The 20727-nt window shown below is 42.3% G+C and overlaps 1 protein-coding gene across 20 annotated transcripts in view; it reads left to right on the top strand.

Moving 5' to 3' along the window:
* The window catches only part of TGFBR3 (transforming growth factor beta receptor 3), a 185677-nt gene that overhangs the window by 14665 nt on the left and 150285 nt on the right, over positions 1–20727 (top strand). For all 20 annotated transcript variants that reach the window (XR_003093613.1, XR_003093612.1, XR_003093610.1 and 17 more), the window contains exon 3: positions 6922–7101. Coding sequence is in view for 6 of the 20 variants with exons in the window: in XM_006021813.3 (XP_006021875.1) it covers positions 7041–7101 (61 nt within the window). In the remaining 14 variants the exon portion in view is untranslated. The remainder of the gene's footprint in view (positions 1–6921; positions 7102–20727) is intronic.

Below are 20727 nucleotides of genomic sequence, written 5' to 3'. Positions count from 1 at the left end.
GAAAGAGTGACATTGGAATCTAAGACTTCATTAAATACTTCCAGTAGTTTCAAGATCAGTAATTTTTATAAGCCTTAAATATTCTCCAAGGAAGTTGTCACTTCTGAAGTTTTCCTGTTTTGAGCTTTTCGCTGTTTCCAATATTTTGTGTGTTGATTTTTCTCCAGTACTACTTTCCTGAAAAGGTAACTCTACTAAATATTTGAGAATAATAAGTTAAGTAAATTGCTCCTGTTTAGAGCTTCTAAGAAGGATCATTAGTAGTCTGTGATATTGCTTGGGTTGTTTTTGGATTGTGTTGAGGACAGGAAGTTTTTGGAGAGTATTGGGGACAACTTCCTGGTGTAGGTGCTGGAGTGGTCAACTAGGGGCCATGCTTTTCTTGACCTGCTGCTCATAAACAGGAAAGAATTGGAGGGGAATGTAGTAGTGGATGGCAACTTGGGCAGTAATGACCACGAGATGATTGAGTTCAGGATCCTGAGAAAAGGAAGGATGAAGAGCAGCAGAGTAAGGATCCTGGACTTCAGAAAAGCAGACTTCGACTCACTCGGGGAACTCATGGGAAGGATCCCCTGGGAAGCCAGACTGAGGGGGAGAGGAGTCCAAGAGAGCTGGCTGTACTTGAAAGAAGCCTTACTGAGAGTGCAGGAACAAACCATCCCAATGTGCAGGAAGACTAGCAAGCATGACAGAAGACCAGCTTGGCTTAGCAGGGAACTCTTCAGTAACCTAAATCACAAAAAGGCAACTTATAAGAAGTGGAAACTTGGACAAATAACTAGGAAAGAATATAAGAGCATTGCTCGGGCATGCAGGGATGAAATCAGGAAGGCCAAAGCACAACTGGAATTGCAGCTAGTAAGGGATGTGAAGGGTAACAAGAAGGGTTTCTACAAGTATGTCGGTAGCAAGAGGAGGATCAGGAAAAGTGTGGGTCCCTTACTGAATGGGGGAGACAACCTTGTGACAGAAGATGCAGAAAAGGCTGAAGTGCTCAATACTTTTTTTGCCTCAGTCTTCACAGGCAAGGCCAACTCCCAGACTACTATACTGGGCAGCACACTTTTGGGAGGAGGTGAGCAGCCCTCAAAGGCAAAAGAACAGATTAGGGACTACTTAAAGTCTTCACAGGCAAGGCCAACTCCCAGACTACTATACTGGGCAGCACACTTTTGGGAGGAGGTGAGCAGCCCTCAAAGGCAAAAGAACAGATTAGGGACTACTTAAAAAAAACTGGACGTGTACAAGTCCATGGGGCCAGATGGGATGCACCTGAGGATGCTGAGGGAGTTGGCTGATGTGACTGCAGAGCCATTGGCCATCATCTTTGAAAACCCATGGTGATCAGGAGAGGTTCTGGATGATTAAAAAAGGGCAAACTTAGTGCCCGCATTTAAGAAAGGGAAGAAGGAGGATCCAGGGAACTACAGACCAGTCAGCGTCACCTCAGTCCGTGGAAAAAATCATGGAGCAGATCCTCAAGAAATCCATTTCTAAGCACTTGGAGGAGAAGAAAGATGATTAGGAAGAGTCAGCATGGATTCACCAGGGACAAGTCATGCCTGACCAACTTGATTGCTTTCTATGATGACATGACTGAATGTGGGGAGACCAGCGGATGTGGGGAGACCAGAGGATATGGTGTACCTTGATTTTAGCAAGGCTTTTGATACAGTCTCCCACAACATTCTTACAGGGAAGCTAAGGAAGTATGGGCTGAATGAATGGACTGAAAGGTAGGTAGAAAACTGTCTGGAGCATCGGGTTCAGAGAATAGTAATCAATGGCTTGATGTCTAGTTGGCAACCAGTATTAAGTGGAGTGCCCCAGGGGTTGGTCCTGGGGCCTGTCTTGTTCAGTATCTTCATCAGTAACCTGGGAGATGGGATGGAGTGCACCCTTAACAAGTTTTCAGATGACACCAAGCTGGGGGAGTAGTAGATACGCTGGAGGGTAGGGCTAGGATTCAGAGCGACCTAGACAAATTGGAGAATTGGGCCCAAAGGAATCTCATGAGATTCAACAAGGACAAGTGCTAAGTCCTGCATTTAGGATGGAACAATCCCATGCACAAGTACAGGCTGGGGGCTGAGTGGCTGGGCAGCAGCTCTGCAGAAAAGGACCTGTGGGTTACAGTGGACAACAAGTTGAATATGATCTAGCAGTGTGTCCTTGTTGCCAGGAAGGCTAACAGCATACTGGGCTGCATTGGTAGGTGTGTTGCCAGCAGGTCAAGGGAAATGATTATTGCCCTCTATTCAGCACTAGTGAGGCCACATCTGGAGTTCTGTGTTCAGTTTTGGGCCCTCCACTACAGAAAGGATGTGGAGAAATTGGAGAGTCCAGCGGAGGGCAACAAAAATGGTGAGGGCACTGGGGGACATTACTTATGAGGAAAGACAGGGAATTTTCTCACTAAAAAGGTAGTAGAACACTGGAACAGGTTACCCAGAGAGGTGGTGGAAGCTCCATCTTTGTAGGTTTTCAAAACCTGGCTGGAGAAAGCTTTGGCTGGGACGATCTAGTTGGGGATGGTCCTGCCTTAAGCAGGAGATTGGACTAAATGACCTCCTGGGGTCCCTTCCAACCCTAAATTTCTATGATTCTATGGCTTCTCTTACTGCTGAGAATATAAGTGCATATGAAATGCTGTCTCTTCATAAGACAAATATTGATGCTACAACCTCCAATCCAAACTTATAAAATCATATATTAATTTTACAAGGAGCGATAGAACAAATAATGCAGCTCTGGCAGGGATCTTACCTTCTTCTAAAGATGAAGGAATAGGTATTTTCAGTATGTTTATTGCCACTTAATACCTTAAAATATGCCCATGATAGTCCAGGTTGGTCTGAAGAAAATGCATACTGGTCTCATTTAAAGACTATGGCAACATGGTGAATTGTATGCATTTTGTTAAGTCAGATAACTAACTTAAATAAAAAGTGGGACACTTAAAATGTTAAAGGTTTCCATATACTATTAAGTATTCACATATATTAATTATGGTCTCATATAATTTTTATCCAATAGGAAAAAATCTGTATTTTTCAATAAAAATATCTAGTCACATGTATCTTACATGTTAGATTTGGGAATTTTAAAATAGCAAATACACATAAATGATGTAAAAAGACTTCCAGTAAATCTATAGCAATGCATTTAAATGGTCTGCATAAAGCAAGCTGTTCCTTTCCGAAGTCAGCAATGAAGTGCTATCCATAACGAGTGTAGACTTATGGTTTTAACTTCTTTTCCGTAGGTCAGGAAGACCTGATGAATCTGGACTCTTCCTCTCCCCCTTCTCTCCTTGCCCACTAAATTGCACCCTCTGGGTGCTTTGAAATCAGCACAGAAGAAAAGGAGGGTGGAGAATTGTGTTTATGTGATAATTTAGGGTTTGGTTAATTGTCTAGGATTGTTTTGAGATTACACGAAGAGCCCTTTTTCAGCAGGTTAAGTTCTGTGTAAAATTGGCAAGCAAAACTTCTATGCTTTTTTTCTTTTTCCCTCGCCCTATGGGACACTGCAGAGTCAAGATTTACTTGTAGTGGGGTGGAAAAGGTGGAGATGTGGGTGAACTGTTCTCTGCACAACAGATAGCAGTTATTAGTGTAAGGCTCCTTTATGTGAAGATGATGCAATTTTCTTCCTAAAGGTGGGATCTGTGACAAAGAGGTGATTAGTTGAGGCCCTATTAAGTCCATTAGAGGAAGTTCCTGTAGAACAGTGTTTTCAACCTTTTCTCATTTGCGAATCCCTAAAAAAATTTGAACAGAGGTGCAGACCCCTTTGGAACTTTTGAATGGAGGTACAGACCCCTTTGAATGATAAGTGTAGGTATTCACACACTTTTGATTGATCATAGGCATCTTTTGTTGACCCTTAGACATAGTCTGTGAACCACCAATTGAAAACCACAGCTGTAGAGGAAGAATCAGTGGACAGGCCCTGGGTTATTGCACTGACAGCCCTTGCCTAGAGTTTAACTGCAATTTATTCTATGGGGGAAATTCTCTTTAAGAATTATTTGTAGGGGTTTACCTAAATCGCAGGGGGACTTACGAATTTTCATGGGTTGATCGCAGGTTGAAGCTCTAATTCTGTGGTCATTTCTCAGTGGCCCCACCCCTTGGTGCTGATTGGTGGAGAGGTCCCAGGTGGGAGGAGGGATGAAGGGGTGGCCAGCATTTTGACTGCTGGCTGCCTTTCGTGCAGTCCTACTCCTTGGTGCTTATTGGTGGAGAGGCCGTGGCAGGGGAGGAGGGATTAGGGGGCAGCTGCCGTCTTGTCTGCTGCTCTTTGTGCCACCTTGCCAGCTTCCCCTTCTGGCAGTGCATCCCTCTGGCTCCCACTGGGAAGCCAGCATTTTATTTTTATTAAGTTTTTTTTGTTGTTGTTGATTTAGTGGATAATCCCAAATTTCAAGTTTCCTGTGAAATCTGCTAAACCACTAATAAGATAGGTCCCTAATTATTTGGAGGACAAATCCTCAAAGAGGTTCTTGGAATTTTCCTCTCAACCCCTTGTGTTGCTTCTGGGAAATGATAATCCAGTGATGGCACATGCTGCTGATCATTCAAAATTATAGTCTGTAGCAGATAATGGTGAAGGTCAGGCCTAGCCCTGAGTTTCCATGACCTTATCTTGATTCCACCCAAGGTGAGCAAGGGTTTTTTTGTTTTTTGTTTTGTTTGTTTGTTTGTTTGTTTGTTTTTTAAACCATTAGTTTTGCCTTGGTTTGGAATTCTGTCTTGGCTCAACTACATTCTGGCACTCAACCTGCAATGCTTATTTTCAGTAGTTTGATCTGATTTCTAAGATGGTTACTGAGCCATCATCTGTCATTTTCTGTTTGTAAAGGTTGGTAGGGAAATAAAATATTTTTGCTTTTTATTTGGTTGGATCTGATAAACAACATTCTAATTCCCTGTATACTGACTTGAGATTCTCATTCTTGGCAGTTAGCTCAGGGGTTTTCAACTGAGGGTACGCATACCCCTGGGGCTACTTTGGAAGGACCCAGGGGGTATGTGGCACTTCTGGCTTTTCTGGCAGCAATTCTGGCTTTGCTGCTGCTGCATGTGGGACTCTCCCTCCCCGTGCATCAAACAGCTGCTTGGGAACCCCCTCTGCTCCCGCTCCCGCCCCACCCCCCGGCTAATCGACTGGCTGCTGGGGGTACCCTGACCATAAAAGATTGTCAAACCCCCGAGTTAGCTGTTGGAGAAGAAAGAGGATGATAACATAGGGGAGACTGTTGCATTGTATGGTAACTGATGCACTCAAAAATCTATAAAGTTAGTTTGGAAATTTTTATAAAAAAATCTTAAACTCCAAATAATATTCACTGGTATTCAATGTGTTGTAATTTAATCTATACAGCATATCTAAGATGTATTGATTGTCAGTGTGAATATTTATGGTAATTCGTATGGTCAGGGCCCAAAACATTTTTTAAATAAAAATTCTATAAACTCTCTGTTAGTGTTATGAATCTACAAATGGTTTTCAAGTTAGTAGTACTGAGAAATCTCTCGGAATCATTGTGTTACCTGTAAGTAACTTGTGAATGTCTGCAGTATCTTCCAATATTTTAAGGTGGGGTAATGTATTTCCTGACATCAGTGACCCAAGGAAACTCTGTATATTTAAACTAACATAAGCCCATAGGGACTACTTCCAGACTTCAGCAATATTTGCCCTGAAGGTATTTATGGCTGGGAAGGCACCCAATGTGGTTTGGTGTTTTTTTTTGTTGTTTTTTTTTTTTTTTGGGGGGGGGGGTTGAGCAGGGAGGGAGGAGAAGGGGGCAGAAAATGGAGTGGAAGCCAATATGAAAGACAAAAAGATTAATTATGGATTAAATGCCCCTCTTGCTACCTAGAATATTCAGAAGTGTAAAATATACTTGTGTAATAGTCTAAAAAATATCTTTTGCTAGTGTGATGTCTTGCGCCTTGCGTGCTGCCCGGCCTGTCGGGTGTGTAGCCCCTCCCCTAGACTTGTTTGCCACGACTTGATGTTAAACTATCAAGAGAGGTGGTTTTCAGTGGAGATCTTCCCGGAAGGCCCTCCCGACAGGCGGCAGTACTCACAATTGTTTGGCGCGATGTTCCACAGGGCTCCGCCTCCCCTACACCCCATCCACTCGCCAACTAGGTGGATATCCATAAACAGTGATTTTCAGCCCTGTAGGATGGCCCAGGGCCTGCCTTCCCTGGTCTCTTTTACTTTTTCCCCCCTTCTTGGGGCTTTCTTTTCTCAGAACAAATATTCCCCTGAGGAGGAGATGGCTGTAGAGCTGCCTCCTTTACCTCTGCCTCCTCTAGGGGGCTCAAATGCCTCCTTTCCCCTGCTGCCTGCAGGGAACTCCAATGCCTCCTTGAGCTCCTCTTCTGCAGGGAGCCAGAGGGCTTTCCCTGCTTTGCCTCCTGCAGGGGGCTCAAAGGTTTCCTTTATGCTGCCTGCAGGAGCCGCGCAGGCTGTGTTGCTCCCTTCCTGCGCCGGAGTCGCAGCACGCCTAGTGTGCTGCCTGCCAGCACTCTCTCTCTCTCTGGCTCCCTCCCTGCCCTAGTTCTGGCAGGGCTTTTAAACTTTTCCGCAGCGGCCAGTATGGCTGCTGGGATTGGTCCAGCTGTTTCCCACGCCGGAAACAGCTGATTAAACAGCCAGTGTAACACCGGTTTGCGCGGCTGTGGCCACAGTCGCGGCTCCTGCTCCGGCTGCCCTGCGGGAGGTAAGTTATCCCCGCCGGAGGTCTGTTCCCGGTGTATGGGGCCCACGGGGGTTACCCTCTCCCCTTCAGGAGCCTGTGGTGGTGCCTCGCCGCCACAGCTAGATATAATAAAAAGATGTAATTTTACATAAATGTTTTCAACTATTTAACACAATGTATTTTACTTCTCCTTCTAGGCCATTAGAATTCTGGAAGACTTGATTGCAAAGTATATTCCACTGGTTTTCAAAGGAAGTACATCTACATGAAGAACAACAAAGGAAGCTGATTTTTTTAGAAAATAGCGTTTGCAAAAATGACTTCAAGTTGTACGACTCCAGTATTTGCTTTAATGATTTTGTATTTAGCCGCTGCAGGTAGGTGGCATTATATAAAACATACTCATTGTAATTCATTCTCTGCATTTGGATTTATTAATTATAAATGGCTTTTCATGGCAAAAGACTGCTTTGAGCTAAGGTTTATATATAGCCTAAATGCAGATGTAAAGCAGTACTGTGCAATTATGATACTCAGTCTATTAGACTCTATCTGTGTAGTACTTCTAAGCTGTCTTACTGATATAACGTGTTAGTGCCAGTTAAGGTCCTTATGCCCAGGATGTGGGGAAAAAACTCTTACCTTGGGCCAGTAGGTATCTTTCTGGGTGTTGTTCCCATCCATATAATCCAAACTTTCTTTTTAAAAAGGATTCAAATTTCTAGTCCAGTGAACCACATAGGTATCCTTACAAAGCTGAACCAGACGTAAACCAATGTTGTTGTTTTCCTGAGTCTGAATAGACTGTCCCAGTGCTATTCTTCCCACAAGTGTGGGTGCTGTGCTATCTCGGTTACCATTTTTGCAAGTACTTTGGGTTTCAGGAAAAGACAATTTGTCATCCAGCGTATGAGTGCGAGGGCTGTCAACACTAGTTTGTCACCTGAGTAGCATGTTCTGTGGCAGAGGTGTTCTTGTCACTTAAAAGGGATTTGATGTATAAACTCAGAATAAATTGATGGATTGATGTCTGGCTACGTATCGTTTGTTGGTTTTAAAATTTTTTTTATTTAGAACTGATTTACTGAAAAATAGTGCTTGCTAATGGGTTGAGCACTGCATCTGGGCTTTGGTTTTGTTTCTTGTTGGGCCAGCATCCTGCTGGATGATGTTAGCTGAGTCACTCGACCTTTTCGTGTCTCTCTCCCAGTCTGTCTTTCCTCCATTTTAAATTTCAAGCTTTACTCACACACACACACACACACACACACACACACACACACACACACACACTCTGTATGTGGCACTTAGCATAATAGTTTTAATTGATATGGGAGGTTGTATTAATAAGCAGTCTGGCCAGTGGGACACCAGGGCTTTCAAACCTAAGCGGATGCGGGATACAGAGGAAAAAGGCTGAAATCCAGGATACTGGGGTATTTCAGCCTGTGGATTAGGCATAACTTTGAGCTAGCAAATGCTGCATAAATTTTTACAAATCCTGTCACTAGCCACGGTAGGTAGATTTATCTGCAGGATCGGGGCCTATGATTGATCTGTAGATTATAGTTTCCAAGCACACACAAACATGCTTCTATTTTGACATTCATTTTTTTGCAAGTGGTACTTCAAGAAGTACATTACAATAAGGTACATTTGTTAAAGACATCTCTCCCTTAGCTACAACAGCCAGCCTTCTATTTGTGTCCAGCTTGCACGCAAGCATGGGTCATCGGGGAAGTGGCCAGAGATGCAGTCAGTCAGAATGAGGTAGTGGGAAGACTGGACAGATGGTTTGTGTCTATCTCTGCTATCCTCACTGTGGAAAAGATGACTGACTTTGGAAGAGACATGTCTGAGCAATAAAGCATATAACAATCTGGCTTCCTTTCATCACCGACATGGAAAATGATGCTTTTGCAAGAATGCCCTTAAACCTCAAGGGATTTTCTCCAGGGCTGAGCTCCCCTGGAAGCATCCAGCCAGTATTACTAACTTTGCTTATTTAATTGTACTTGCTATTAAAATTCTCTAGAAAGTTTATTCTGTTTTAAACAGACTTACAATGATGTGGAATGTATCTCTCCTGTAAGCACACCTGTATATGGAGATGAGGGCATAACTGCCCATGTGGGATGGGAAGAGAAGCTAACTATCCAATAGAGCAAGCAAGCATGACCACACTAAAGAGACGTTACTGGAACAAGCTTCAATGTGTAGCATCAAAGTTGGTTTTTTTGCAGGGGGTTTTCTGCTTCTTGTTAATTATGTTGACAAGGCCATTTTGTGTCTGGGTAGCAGAGGGATAATTTTTTACTAATCCAAGCACAACCCACAACCCAATCCTGATGATAGCATTATTTTGATGTTGTATTTTTAGTTATCAAACCCAGTCTAATTTTTTTGAAAGTAATTCAAACTTCATGGGAACCTTAATCTGTCTGTCCACCCTTGAAACTTGTTTCACTGATTCCTTCCTCCCCAGCCATCCTGGTTGCCTTTATTTTTATAAGGCATTTTCAGGGAAAAAACATCCCTGTTGCCTATGAGCTTGTCAGGTGTTTATCACTCAGAAACAGATGCGCCTTTTTATTGCATGGGCAAAAGGGAGCAAAAGTGGGTGATTCTGCAGTGTGTGGGGATATGGAGTAGATCTCGTAGACATTAGGGGCTGGAAGGGACCTCGTGAGATCATTGAGTTCAGCCTCCCTGCCAGAGGTAGGAAGTCTGCAGGGATCAAATGATCCCAGCAAGATAAACATCCAAACACCTTTTGAATGAGTCCAGAGTAGGTGCTTACACCGCCTCTGAGGGGAGTCTGTTCCAGACTTTGGACACTCTTACTGTAAAGAAGTTTTTCCTTATATTGAGTCTGAGTCGGCCTTCTAGAAGTTTGTAGCCATTAGATCTAGTTATCCCTTGGGGAGCCCTGGTGAACAAGTGTTCCCCCAGATCCTGATGCACCCAACTTATATACTTATAGGCAGCCACCAAGACACCCCCGAGCCTTCTCTTTGCCAGGCTGAAGAGTTCCATGTCCCTCAGCCTCTCCTCGTAAGGCTTGCTTTCTTGGCCTTTGATCATATGGGTAGATTGCTTGTCCCCTTCCTATGGATTTTTCTGCTTCAGTCCATCTGCTACCATCAGGTCACAATCGATCTCCAAAGCAGCCAACTTTCTTGTTCCTAATAATGTTATTACTTTTGATACGTATAAGCTGAAAGCAAAATCTGGGTTTCTATGGAACATTTTCAGTAATGGAAAGTATTGAATGCTCTTCTACAGGACAGAACAAGGAGCTGCTACCAAACTGCGTGCAACCTAAAAGAATTGTTATTTTTTGAAGTGTGGTGAAACAAAGGCCTGGCAGGATATAGTGGATTATAAGTAGGGCTGTGCAAAGCTTCTGTCCCCGATTCAATTTGGCGGAGATTCAGCCCAATTTGGTGGCTGAATCTCTGAATCCGAATCAAATCAGAGGACCCTTTAACTCCTCCGAATCGAGTCGGAACCCTCCGCATTGATTTGGAGAGATTCAGCAATTCGGATATAGGGACAGCTTTAAATGTTTTTTCTACATACCTCTCGGTAGCAGGCGGTGGTAAATACTGTGATGTTGGGGTGCATGGAGTGTCCCACAGAGGGCTCCCCAGGCGCTCGTCAGCAGACCCAAAATTGGATCAGAAGCACTTCCTGTCCATTTCCGAGTCCGCTGGGGAGCGTGCAGGGCCCCCCCCCATGCCACTCCGACTTGGTGACTGGTGCCTCCTGGGTTGGGGGGGCACCCGGGGTCCCCCTGTGGCTGATTGCCAAGCCAGGGGGACACGCGGGGGGCCCCCAGCGAGCTCCCCGGTGGGCCCAGAAGTGGGCCAGAAGTACTTCCCGGTCCACTTCCAGGTTCATTGCCGAGCATGCAGGGGGCCCCCCCATGCTCCTTTGGGACTCTCCATCTGCCCCAACATCATGGCGATCACAAGCTGTGCCTACTACCTCAAGGTATGTAGAAAAAACATTTAAAGCTGTGTCTATTTCCAAATTGCCAATTCTCTGAATTGGCATCAAATCTTCAGATTCAGATTTGACTAAATTGAATCGGGGACAGTGATCTGAATCAATTAATCGAATCAATGTCCCTGATTCAGGCTGAATCCAAATGGAATAGGGCCCATTTCGCACACCCCTAATCATAAGAGTTCCACATAAATAAATAACTAGAACTGCAAATAACCCAATCCTAGGTCACCAAAGAGCAAATTTGGCTGTGTAGTCTTTAAAAGCACGGTTCTTCTGTTCTGATGAATTACCAATTTGATGTGTGTTCAGTCCTTTGATTTAAGCCACATTCCTTTTGATTCCTGGCAAATCTATCCGTTTCTGCGCATGGTGTATGTGATGATGAAGTGATTTAACAGAGGTGAACAGAAAAGAATAGATGCTGAAAACCATGAGGGACAAATAGCCAAATTTCCACAATGGACGGAATTTTTTTTTTTTTTTTTTGAATGTTGCCTCTCTCTTTCTTTGCAAACTTATTTGAAGAGGGTGATGGAGTTTGCTCTCCCATAGAGTAAGGAGGCAGTTCAGCACCTGAAAGCTGTGGATAACCAGGCTAATATAGTTAGCTAGTTGTGTTAGTCTGAAGTTCAGGTAGATTTGTACCTTATAGACTTAACTAAATCAGAGGTGCATACGCTTTCATAGAGATGCTTATGTAGCTCTGATTTAGTTAGTCTCAAAGGTGCAAATCTGTCCTGCTTTCTGAGTAGGTAGATTGCTACCTCTAGGAGAATTTGGGTCAGATCTTTAGCTGGTATAAGTGGTTGTAGCACTATGGAGATCAATGGAACTATAACAGTTTACATTTGCTGAGAAGCTGCTCCCCCATACCTATGTACCACTCCCAAGTCCTTTTCCTTTTTGGGCCCTTTGGTGTCTGCTACAGCTCCTTGAAACCTTAGAGCCCACCTCACTCCCTGAGCCAAGTTGCCACAGTTGTGATCTGGAAGAGTGGGGATGGAGAGGGAGAAATGGCAAGTTGACAGCTACAGGCTTAAACCAGTAGGCTTCTTGTGAGAGTGGCTTGATCAAATACTCTGGCCTCTAAAATTTTTTTCTTTCAACAGTTTTCTTCCCAACTGCTGCTCTCAGTCTTCTGTTAACAACTTCAGTAGTTCTTGTAAATAATTATGCCTTGAGAAGCATGCCTTACTTGCTGGCAGCTTGCTTTTCCAAGTTCTGTTTGATATGACATTTCATTTTTGATAAGGCTTCTTGCTTGTATATTAATGTGTGTCTTGGATCTGAGCCCCCAGATACTGTGGTGAAGGGCGCCATAGGAACGGATGTAACATTAGGAATAAACAGGCCATATCATGCCATCATTTTTTGAAGAGGAACTTCCCACTGGCTCTGTACACTGTATTTGCTAGAGCACAAGGATCCTCTAAAAGTATAAAAGAAAATGCTTCCCTAGTAAGGTGAAGGATACAAACCAAGGATAAAGATTGGTATGTTGGGAGATAGTCACGCAGGTCTTTTTCCTTCTTAAACAGACTGCTGGGCATGCTTCAGAGTTACTTAAACTGCAGGCTTTATTTTTACTCAAACCATTTGCCTCAGATGTTTTCAATAGAAAGTTATTTTGTGGTTAGGAAACAACAACTAAGAGGCAGAATTTATAGTGTTACTGTCAAAGCTATAGTGAAACACAGCTTTCTATGTTAAACTGTGGTAAATGTTTTGAAGGAGTAAACATTTTTACATTTTTTTTTTCCTGAGGCCCTCGTGCACACATTTTATTCTTGTACTCTCAGAGTCTACACTATTGCAAACAGACGCTCTGAATTTCCTAGTAGGCAGGATTAACTAGGCCTAAGAAAGAGATCCTGTAGGGCTGCAGAAATAAGCAAGATGTAAGCACAGTATTTGAAGAAGGCCAGAAAGCTCTAGGTGTGCTTGCTCCTGTGTGCCTAACTCCAGAGTTAAGATCAGACGGTGGGTTGGAAGGTCAGAAATCCTGCATGAGGTGGCCTACCTATTTGAGCCCCTGACTCTTAAAATAGGAGATCTTGTTGGCAGTGAGGATGAGTGATTGGGAGCCTCTGCTTAGAAGCCCAAGGTGCCCTCTGCAACAGGAAATGTGTGGGGTTTTTTTGCTTTTTAAAAAACACCTAACCACACAGTCGGGTTTTTTTGTTTTGCTTTGTTAGTAGAAAAATGTCCCAACACTGTTTGGAAGTTGTGAAACTTTATCTTCACCTACCAGGAAGGAAATGATCAGTGCCTGACTTCTGAGGGGTTGGGTGCTAGGTGATAAGTGTGTGAAGCAGAGGCAGGATAGGCCAAAGAAAGATTGCTCGTTTCTAAAACTATCTTAGTTGGCGGTAAAAAAATGCAGGAAGGAGTCCTTCATGTACAGTAAATTGTATTTTTAAATGCTTTTTAATAAAAATAAAAAGCTAAATATTGCTCTTGCACCTACCTTATTTCTGTAGCCTCACAGGATATCTTTCTTGAGCCTAGTTTCCTGCATGCTAAGAAATTCAGTGTCTGTTTGCAACAGGGTAGTTTCTGATAGTACAAGGGTAAGATTTGGGAATCTAGACCAAATTAACAAGCCCTCAGACAAAGTTTCTACTAATATTAACATCATAGGTTTTATTCTTTAATGATCTTTTTCTGGGTATTTGTTTTCTGCTTTGGCACTGACTCTTAATCTGGATATGAGATTCTTAACCAGGGTGCTGTGACAACTGGGGTATCTTGAGATCCTTTTGAGGATGCAAGGTGCCACACAACATTAGCATTGGTAGATGTGCGAACATCATTCACTAGATGAACCCCGAGATTTCAAATAGGAATCTATAGTGGTAAAACATTCTTGCCCGTCTTTCTGCTTTCTTTGCAACAGAGGAATTGCTCTATTATTTTTCTGTAGTAAAAAAGAATGGCACTTTTTGAGGGGTGCCTTGGGTCTAGAAAGGTTGAAAAACGCCAACCTAGATGATAGAGCCAAATCCTATTCTGCCCTCAAAACACAGAGTGAATCATATAGGCTTTATAATTTTGAATGATAAGTGGCAAGAAGAGGCTTACATATATGTTAGAAACTGTACAAGAGGAGCTAGAGCTGGTCCAATTGAGCAAACTTTAATTGTCCTTTATCAGCAGGGCTCTGATAATGCAAATTGCTCACTGGTAGACTTGCATCCACAAGAAGCAGATTGCAAGACTGAGACCTTAGGTTCTGATTCATCAAAACGCCTAAGCAGTTCTTTATGCGCTTTGCAGAATTAGAGCCTTTGTGAGTAAACATGAAAGTCTGGCTCTTAAATTTAAGCTGACTCTAGATGATGCTAGAGGAATTCTTAGAAACCCCAAGCTGATCTTGCAATATTTTTTTTGTATAGTCCCAGGCAACAGTGGAACTACTCAATACCTCTAGAAGAAAACCCCCAAAAAGCCTTGGACTGCAGACTTCTATAATATTATGTTTTTGTGCACTACAAATAAGTGCTATTTGTCCTTGTCTATTTAAGGGTATTTATTATAGAAGTTAGGGTCAATCTGTTGTTTACCGGTCTTCTAATACCACAACCACTTTATAAATAGCACACAAAAATCATTCTTCTTTTCTGAAGAGAAGTGGAATATAGTATTTTCCAGGGCTGTGCGAAATTTCGCCGTCTGTTTTGTTTCAACTTGTTTTGAGCTTGAAACAGCTAAATTGAAATGAAACAAAAGGCTTCAAACAAAATGAGGGCAGTCATGTTTCAAAAGTTTTGAAAGGTTTTGAAGCTGGGCTTGCTTGCAGTTAAAGAGAAACTAAGGAGTGGGAGGGGGAAGAGAGGGGAAGGACTGCTCTGATATTGACATGTGTAGCTGGCCAGTGACTGTGATCCTTCCCTGAGGTCCCTTCTAATCCCAGTGCTCTCGGGGGGGGGGATGGAAAAACAGCATAAAAAGCATTGTTTGAACTGAGCTTTTTTCGTGCCTTCACACTTACAAGTGACACAAGTTTTGCTCTGAACAGTTTAAGGTGCAGTTTCCCAGAAGCCCCTGCACCTACCTCGTTGAAACTTCGCAAGCTTCGTGGCCTCAAAAGGGGCTGCCATCCCTGCAAGTTTCATCTGAATCAGGCATGAAATGACAAAGTTATAGGCAGTTTTGTGGTTCCCCATTATAGCCTATGGATGAAACAGCGAAACAGTTTCGATGAAATGAAACTCTAAATGAAACACTGTCCCATTGAAACGAAATTTGAAACGAAATGGTGCTTCCTCATCCTTATGTTAAAAAGGCACTTCTCTTCCTCCCTATTCTGTCCTCCCGCCCAACCTCACCCTTGGGGTTAAGAAACACATTATTAAAAGAGAAAATAAGATTAAGAATTTAAGAAAGCCTTTGGTAACTGAAAACTAATGCATACTTGTCACTCTTCAACTTGAGAAAAAACTATGTGTAGTTGCCTTAATCCCAGAGGTGCAGGGTAAACCCTATATGGATTCCGGGATTTTTTTCCAGACATCTGCTCACTAATCTCTGTCCTTTTAAAAAAAAAAAAAAAAAAAAAAAATCTCTTTGATCCATATTATAATGAATCTCTTGCACAGTTCCTGAAGATACCTTTGGCTTTACTTGCTCTGTCCTATGGACATCTTGAACTTGCTTACCTTGTCCTCAGAGAATCATAATTTTATTTTGCATTCACTTCAGTATGCAGGAAGGAGTGGGAGAGCAAAACTCTGTTCCTGCTTGGTTATTTCATTTGCAGTAGAATATCATAAAGCAATGAGTCTCAACCAGGGTGTCATGGCACCCTGAGGTGCCTTGATCCTTTCACACAATGTTAGCACAAGATTCACAAGATAGACCCAGAGATTTCAAATAGGAATTTCTAGTATTAGAAACTGTAATATCTGACCTGTTGTGGTCTTTTTGAGTTATTTGCAACAGAAGAATGGCTCAATTATTTCCATAGTCAAAAAAATAAGAGAAAGCTAAGAGCTGGTATTTTCTGAGGGCAGCCTTGAGTCTAAGGAGGGTGTCTTAAGTCTAAAAAGGTTGAGAACCACTGGTATAAAGTCTGTCAGTGGGACTTTGAGGCCCACTGAGTAGATCAGTCTGGATGAATTTTCTGGGTGGTCCCATATACTTCTCTTAACCGAAACCATTTGAAAACTTTCCCTGTGATAGTTTGTACCCAAAGAACTGACATACTATGAAACAGATTACTGGATAAAGAATACTCATACATGTCAAGTCGAATACATTGCCTACAGGAGAAATTAGGCTATTCCAGCGATACTCTCAAAGAAATCAAGACATGTAGGGTTATATTTAAGGGAGAAATAGAGCATCTGCTATTGAAAAAACAATCACCACCTTGGTCATCTTAATGTCATTGTGCTTCTGCAGCTTTCTTGTGATAAACTTTTTTCCATTTTAATATATTTGCATGTGCATGTGCCAGCACTTGTACAAGCCATTGTTGATGGTTTTGGTTACATACGTTGTATGTAGAATAAATGAACCAGATGTGTTACAGTGCTCCCTGCACCTCCTTTCAGAAAGTATCTGCCTTGCCAATGACAGAATAAAGGGATTTGAAATCCTTTAGGCCATTAGTACCAAGGCAGGTGAACTAAAGGAAGAAATTATTTTACCACAAAAATTACATGCCTCATGTTTTCATTATTTGGAGGCATTAGGCCAAATTCTTCCATGGTGCAGGCTTTTTTGAAGTCAGTGGAACTTTACCAGAGATATATTTGATCTAAAGTGACAGTAGGAAGGGTTGTATATCATTCCATGAAAATGCAGCTGGTTAAGCACATTGTACTTTTTTTCTTTTAAATAAAATTTATGAAACATGCGGCTGTTGTTCCATTATCTGGCAACTGCTATATTATGGGACTTGTTAATAGGCAGTTAATAAAAAAGGGATTTTACCTGGCAGCGAAAGTAGTAAACTGAGAACATATTTACCACCCCAATGATTTTTAGTGAGGAGGGCCCTATGGAATAGAAGAAAAAAAGGAAGAGTTCTAATGAACAGATCTGTCTTGTCCTGGCGAGAAGTGGCCAGTGGTGTCCCTCAGGGGTCTGTGCTTGGTTCAGTGCTTTTCAACGTCTTTATCAATGATTTGGATGTGGGGGTGAAGAGCTCACTGGCCAAGCTTGCAGATGACACATTATGGGGGAGCATGGTCACGCTTGAAAATAGGCTGCAGATATAGGCGGACCTAGACAGGCTGACAAGTTGGGTGGTTTGGAACCAGATGAAGTTCAACATTTGAGAAGTGTAAAGCGCTCCATCTGGGGATGAACAATTCCCAACATACTTACAGGCCAAACTTACACCACACTCAGTGGTGCCAAACTGACTAGCACCATGACTGAAATTATTACCTAGGGGTAATAACAGACCATAGTATGAACGTGAGCTGTCAGTGCGATGCTGTAGCCAGCAGGGCAAACAATATTCTGACATGCATCAACCGATGCATCTCAGGCAAAACCAGGGAAGAGATTTTTCCACTTTACTCAGCATTGGTGAGACCGCAGCTGGAGTACTATGTCCAGTTCTGGGCACCCCACTTCAACAAGGACATGGAAAAGCTCGAGAGAGTTCAGAGAAGCCACTTGTTGATCAGGGACTTGGAAGACAAGCCATATGAGGAAAGGCTGAGAGACCTGGATCTCTTCATCCTAAAAAAGAGAAGGCAGAGAGGGGACTTAGTAGTGGCTTACCCCTATATCAAGGGAATACATCAAGGGCTTGGCAATCAGCTGTTCACCAGGGCACCCTTGGGGAAAACCAGGAGTAATGGCCACAAACTCCTGGAAGACCGTTTGAGGCTTAATACCAGGAAGAACTTCTTCACAGGGTGTCCAGACTGTGAAATAAGTTTCCTCCAGAGGTGGTGCAAATCACCTACTCTGGAAATCTTCAAGAGGAGACTGAACAGTCACCTCACTGGGTCATTTGACCCCCGTTGTCTTTCCTGCCTAGTGCAAGGGGGCTGGGCCTGATGATCTTGCAAGGTCCCTTCCAGCCCCTTACAATCTATGAATCAATTTGTGAAAAATTCAGAGTTTTGTAGTAGTAAGACTGGTAGGGTTTGATGTCATTTTTCCTCTATCACAAACTTTACTCTTTTCTGGAACTACTTAAGAAAAAGTCAGCTCCTAAGAGCCAAAATCTGAAAGAAGATTTCATTTTGTTTCTTTACTCCACATCTTGTCTTTCTTCTTTAACTTTTCTCGAAGCAGAAAATGAATGTACATTGGGTCCTAAAATCTGCCTTGTATCATATGTGACTAATTATTCATTATAGAGTAAATCCAGTTCCTCTCTCTATTTTTGGTCACTTCCACCCCTTAAAGGAAGTGGCACATGGAAACATTTCAAATTAGAAATCCTCTTCATTGACTAGACTGACTGTGCTAGGGTAGCAACATTGTTCATTCACAATATGGTGTACCCATTTATTATGTGTACTAATCAAAGATTGGGGTCAGGTAACATCGTCTGACTGTATTTTTGCACCAAAGCAGAAATGCAAAAGTAAATTACTGTATTTACTTGAACACAAGACAAAGGTTTTTTTCCCTTCGTCTTATATTTGCATATAAGGAAACCTCACTAAATACATTGTATATCATTAAACTGCTGCCAAAAGCAGCATGTACTCAGTTAATAGAAAACAACTATGAAGTTGATTAAATTTACCCAGCACTGAGCATGATTATAAAATGTATGGCCCATATTGGGCAAACATGCTAATGGAAACCTGTGAAGATAGGTTAGTGCAGCTCATATGAATAAGATATATGGTAGTGCGCACTGAATGCAGTCCTCAGTGCTGACTCTTTTCCCCCCCCCCATGTCATACTGAGTCACTACATTGCATACATTTCAATTTCCACTTCATTCCCACAGCTGAACTGTACCTTTTTCCCATTTCCAGTCATTCCTCTTTCTTCACAGCTTTACATATCTGGGAAGCATCATCAAACAAGTCTCAAACAGTTCACGTAGAATCCTTCTCCTCACCCTTTCTCTCAGCCTGTTGCATATGATTAGTGTGACCCAGTCCATGAGGTGGAGCCAGGTTAGGTTGCTCTGTGCCTCATCTGCATATACAGTTTTGGAGCTTCCTAGGACTCATGACAAGAACACCTGGTTCCAGTTATGAGTGGGGGGGCTAATTAGCACATGGCTCCTTTGTGGAGGTGAGGGGGGGGACACGTATCTGAAGTACACACACGTACGTAGACAATTCTGAGCTGTGGGGTCACCACACCTTGAAATACTGTTGATTCTGCTGGGGCCCAGCCCAGTGAACTGTATAGTAAATCATGAGGTTTTTGGCTTTTGACTAATATTATGCATAGTTTGTCCTATATAGAAGTAGGTATAAAATGCTTAAAATGTCTTTATGGAGAAACTGCTGAAAATTTTAGCATGGGTACAAAAGAGGTGAAATACATAAATTCTGGATGAACTGAGTCTATGGGTACCATATGCAAGTTACTACGGGTCTGTTTATTTTGACGTCAGTGTTTTCAAATTTGCCCTTCACTTCCCTGTGCTTAGGGAGAGCAGGGTCTGACTGTAAGGAGAGGGGTAAAGCGCTGCAGAAGGAAGAAGCTGGTGGGAGGCAGAGGACAAGGGGTCTACCTGACCCGCCAGATTTATTTTCCCTGCTGTGGCAGTGGGAAGGGGACAAATTCAAGGTAAATCTCCAATAAGTAGATTCTATACCTGGAAAAATTATACATTTGTAAATTTATAAATTTATATTTATAAAATATAATAACTATAATTTATAAATTTTCCAGGTATAGAAGCCAACTACTGTGAGGGTCATCTTATATTCAAGTAAATATGGCAAGAAAAGTCTCAATACCCAGTTGAGAATATTGCTGTTGCTTAAGTATAGACTTGTCTGTTTTGGAGAATTGTGTCCAAGCTGAGAAAATTATGGCAACAGTGGTGGACACTTTTTTTTTTTTTTTGATGTAGTGAGTAGATTCAGCTTGAGTGAAGGATTTTTCCTCTACCCCTGAACTCTAACCCCATGGAGGTTCCTGCTGTATCTTTGGGGTTTAAGACCTCTCCTCACTATCACCCAACCCACAAAATAGTGGATCACTATCATTTTATGCAGCTTTACCTTCCACACACAGAAACCTCCCAAGAAGAATATGAACAACTGAATACTGGTGCATGTTCACTAGATAGAAGAGGACTCTTCCAAGTCTTTTTACAATGTTGTGAGGCCTGGAGGATTTTACTGTGGCTCTGAAGACTTAAGTAGGATAGGAGTATTTGCCTCTTGCTGTCTTATTGAAGGGAAGAATGAACAAGGATTAAGATACTGATAAGAAAATTCAGTAAAAGCCTCGCTGAACTAAATGTCAGTGGGCCCTATTTTACTCTTGACTATATTGGTGTAAATCCAATTGAAGGTAAATTCAGAAAGGGCTCTCTTACCTCCAAAGCTATTGCTATTGTAAATAGAGAGTAGAAAACTACCCACTGAATTTGGTAGTGTTGAACTTATGAGGTAGCTGCTATGGTCCAGAAAATATGTAAGAAAATAATTTTTGTGGGTGATCTCTCTTTATTGGACCAACTGCTTGGTTGGAATTAGATTTATTTATATGATTTAGTCTATAAGGTGCTCTGGGATAGACTTAGACAAGCCTTTGGGTATTATGGTATCTTTCCTTGGGTTTTGAGAGAAGTTACCATGAGGAAGACCGTAACCTTCTCAGAGACTTGAGGCAGGGTACTGTGATACCTGAAAACTTGTTAAAGTCTATCCCATCCATGCAGTTGGTCCAATAAAAGATATTACCCAAAAAAATTCTTGCCTCCCAGTGAATTTTCTCATTTTAGTCACCAATATTTGTAACTAGTACTAAATAAATGTAACGTAGTAATCTGGATCAGCACCTGAAGTATCTGCCTTGAAAGTTCATACAGACATTGA

Source organism: Alligator sinensis, unplaced genomic scaffold (assembly GCF_000455745.1).
Source record: "Alligator sinensis unplaced genomic scaffold, ASM45574v1 scaffold199_1, whole genome shotgun sequence".
NCBI lineage: Eukaryota > Metazoa > Chordata > Crocodylia > Alligatoridae > Alligator > Alligator sinensis.
The sequence above is the reverse complement of the archived record's forward strand: the minus strand, read 5'-3'. Positions and strand labels throughout refer to the sequence as shown.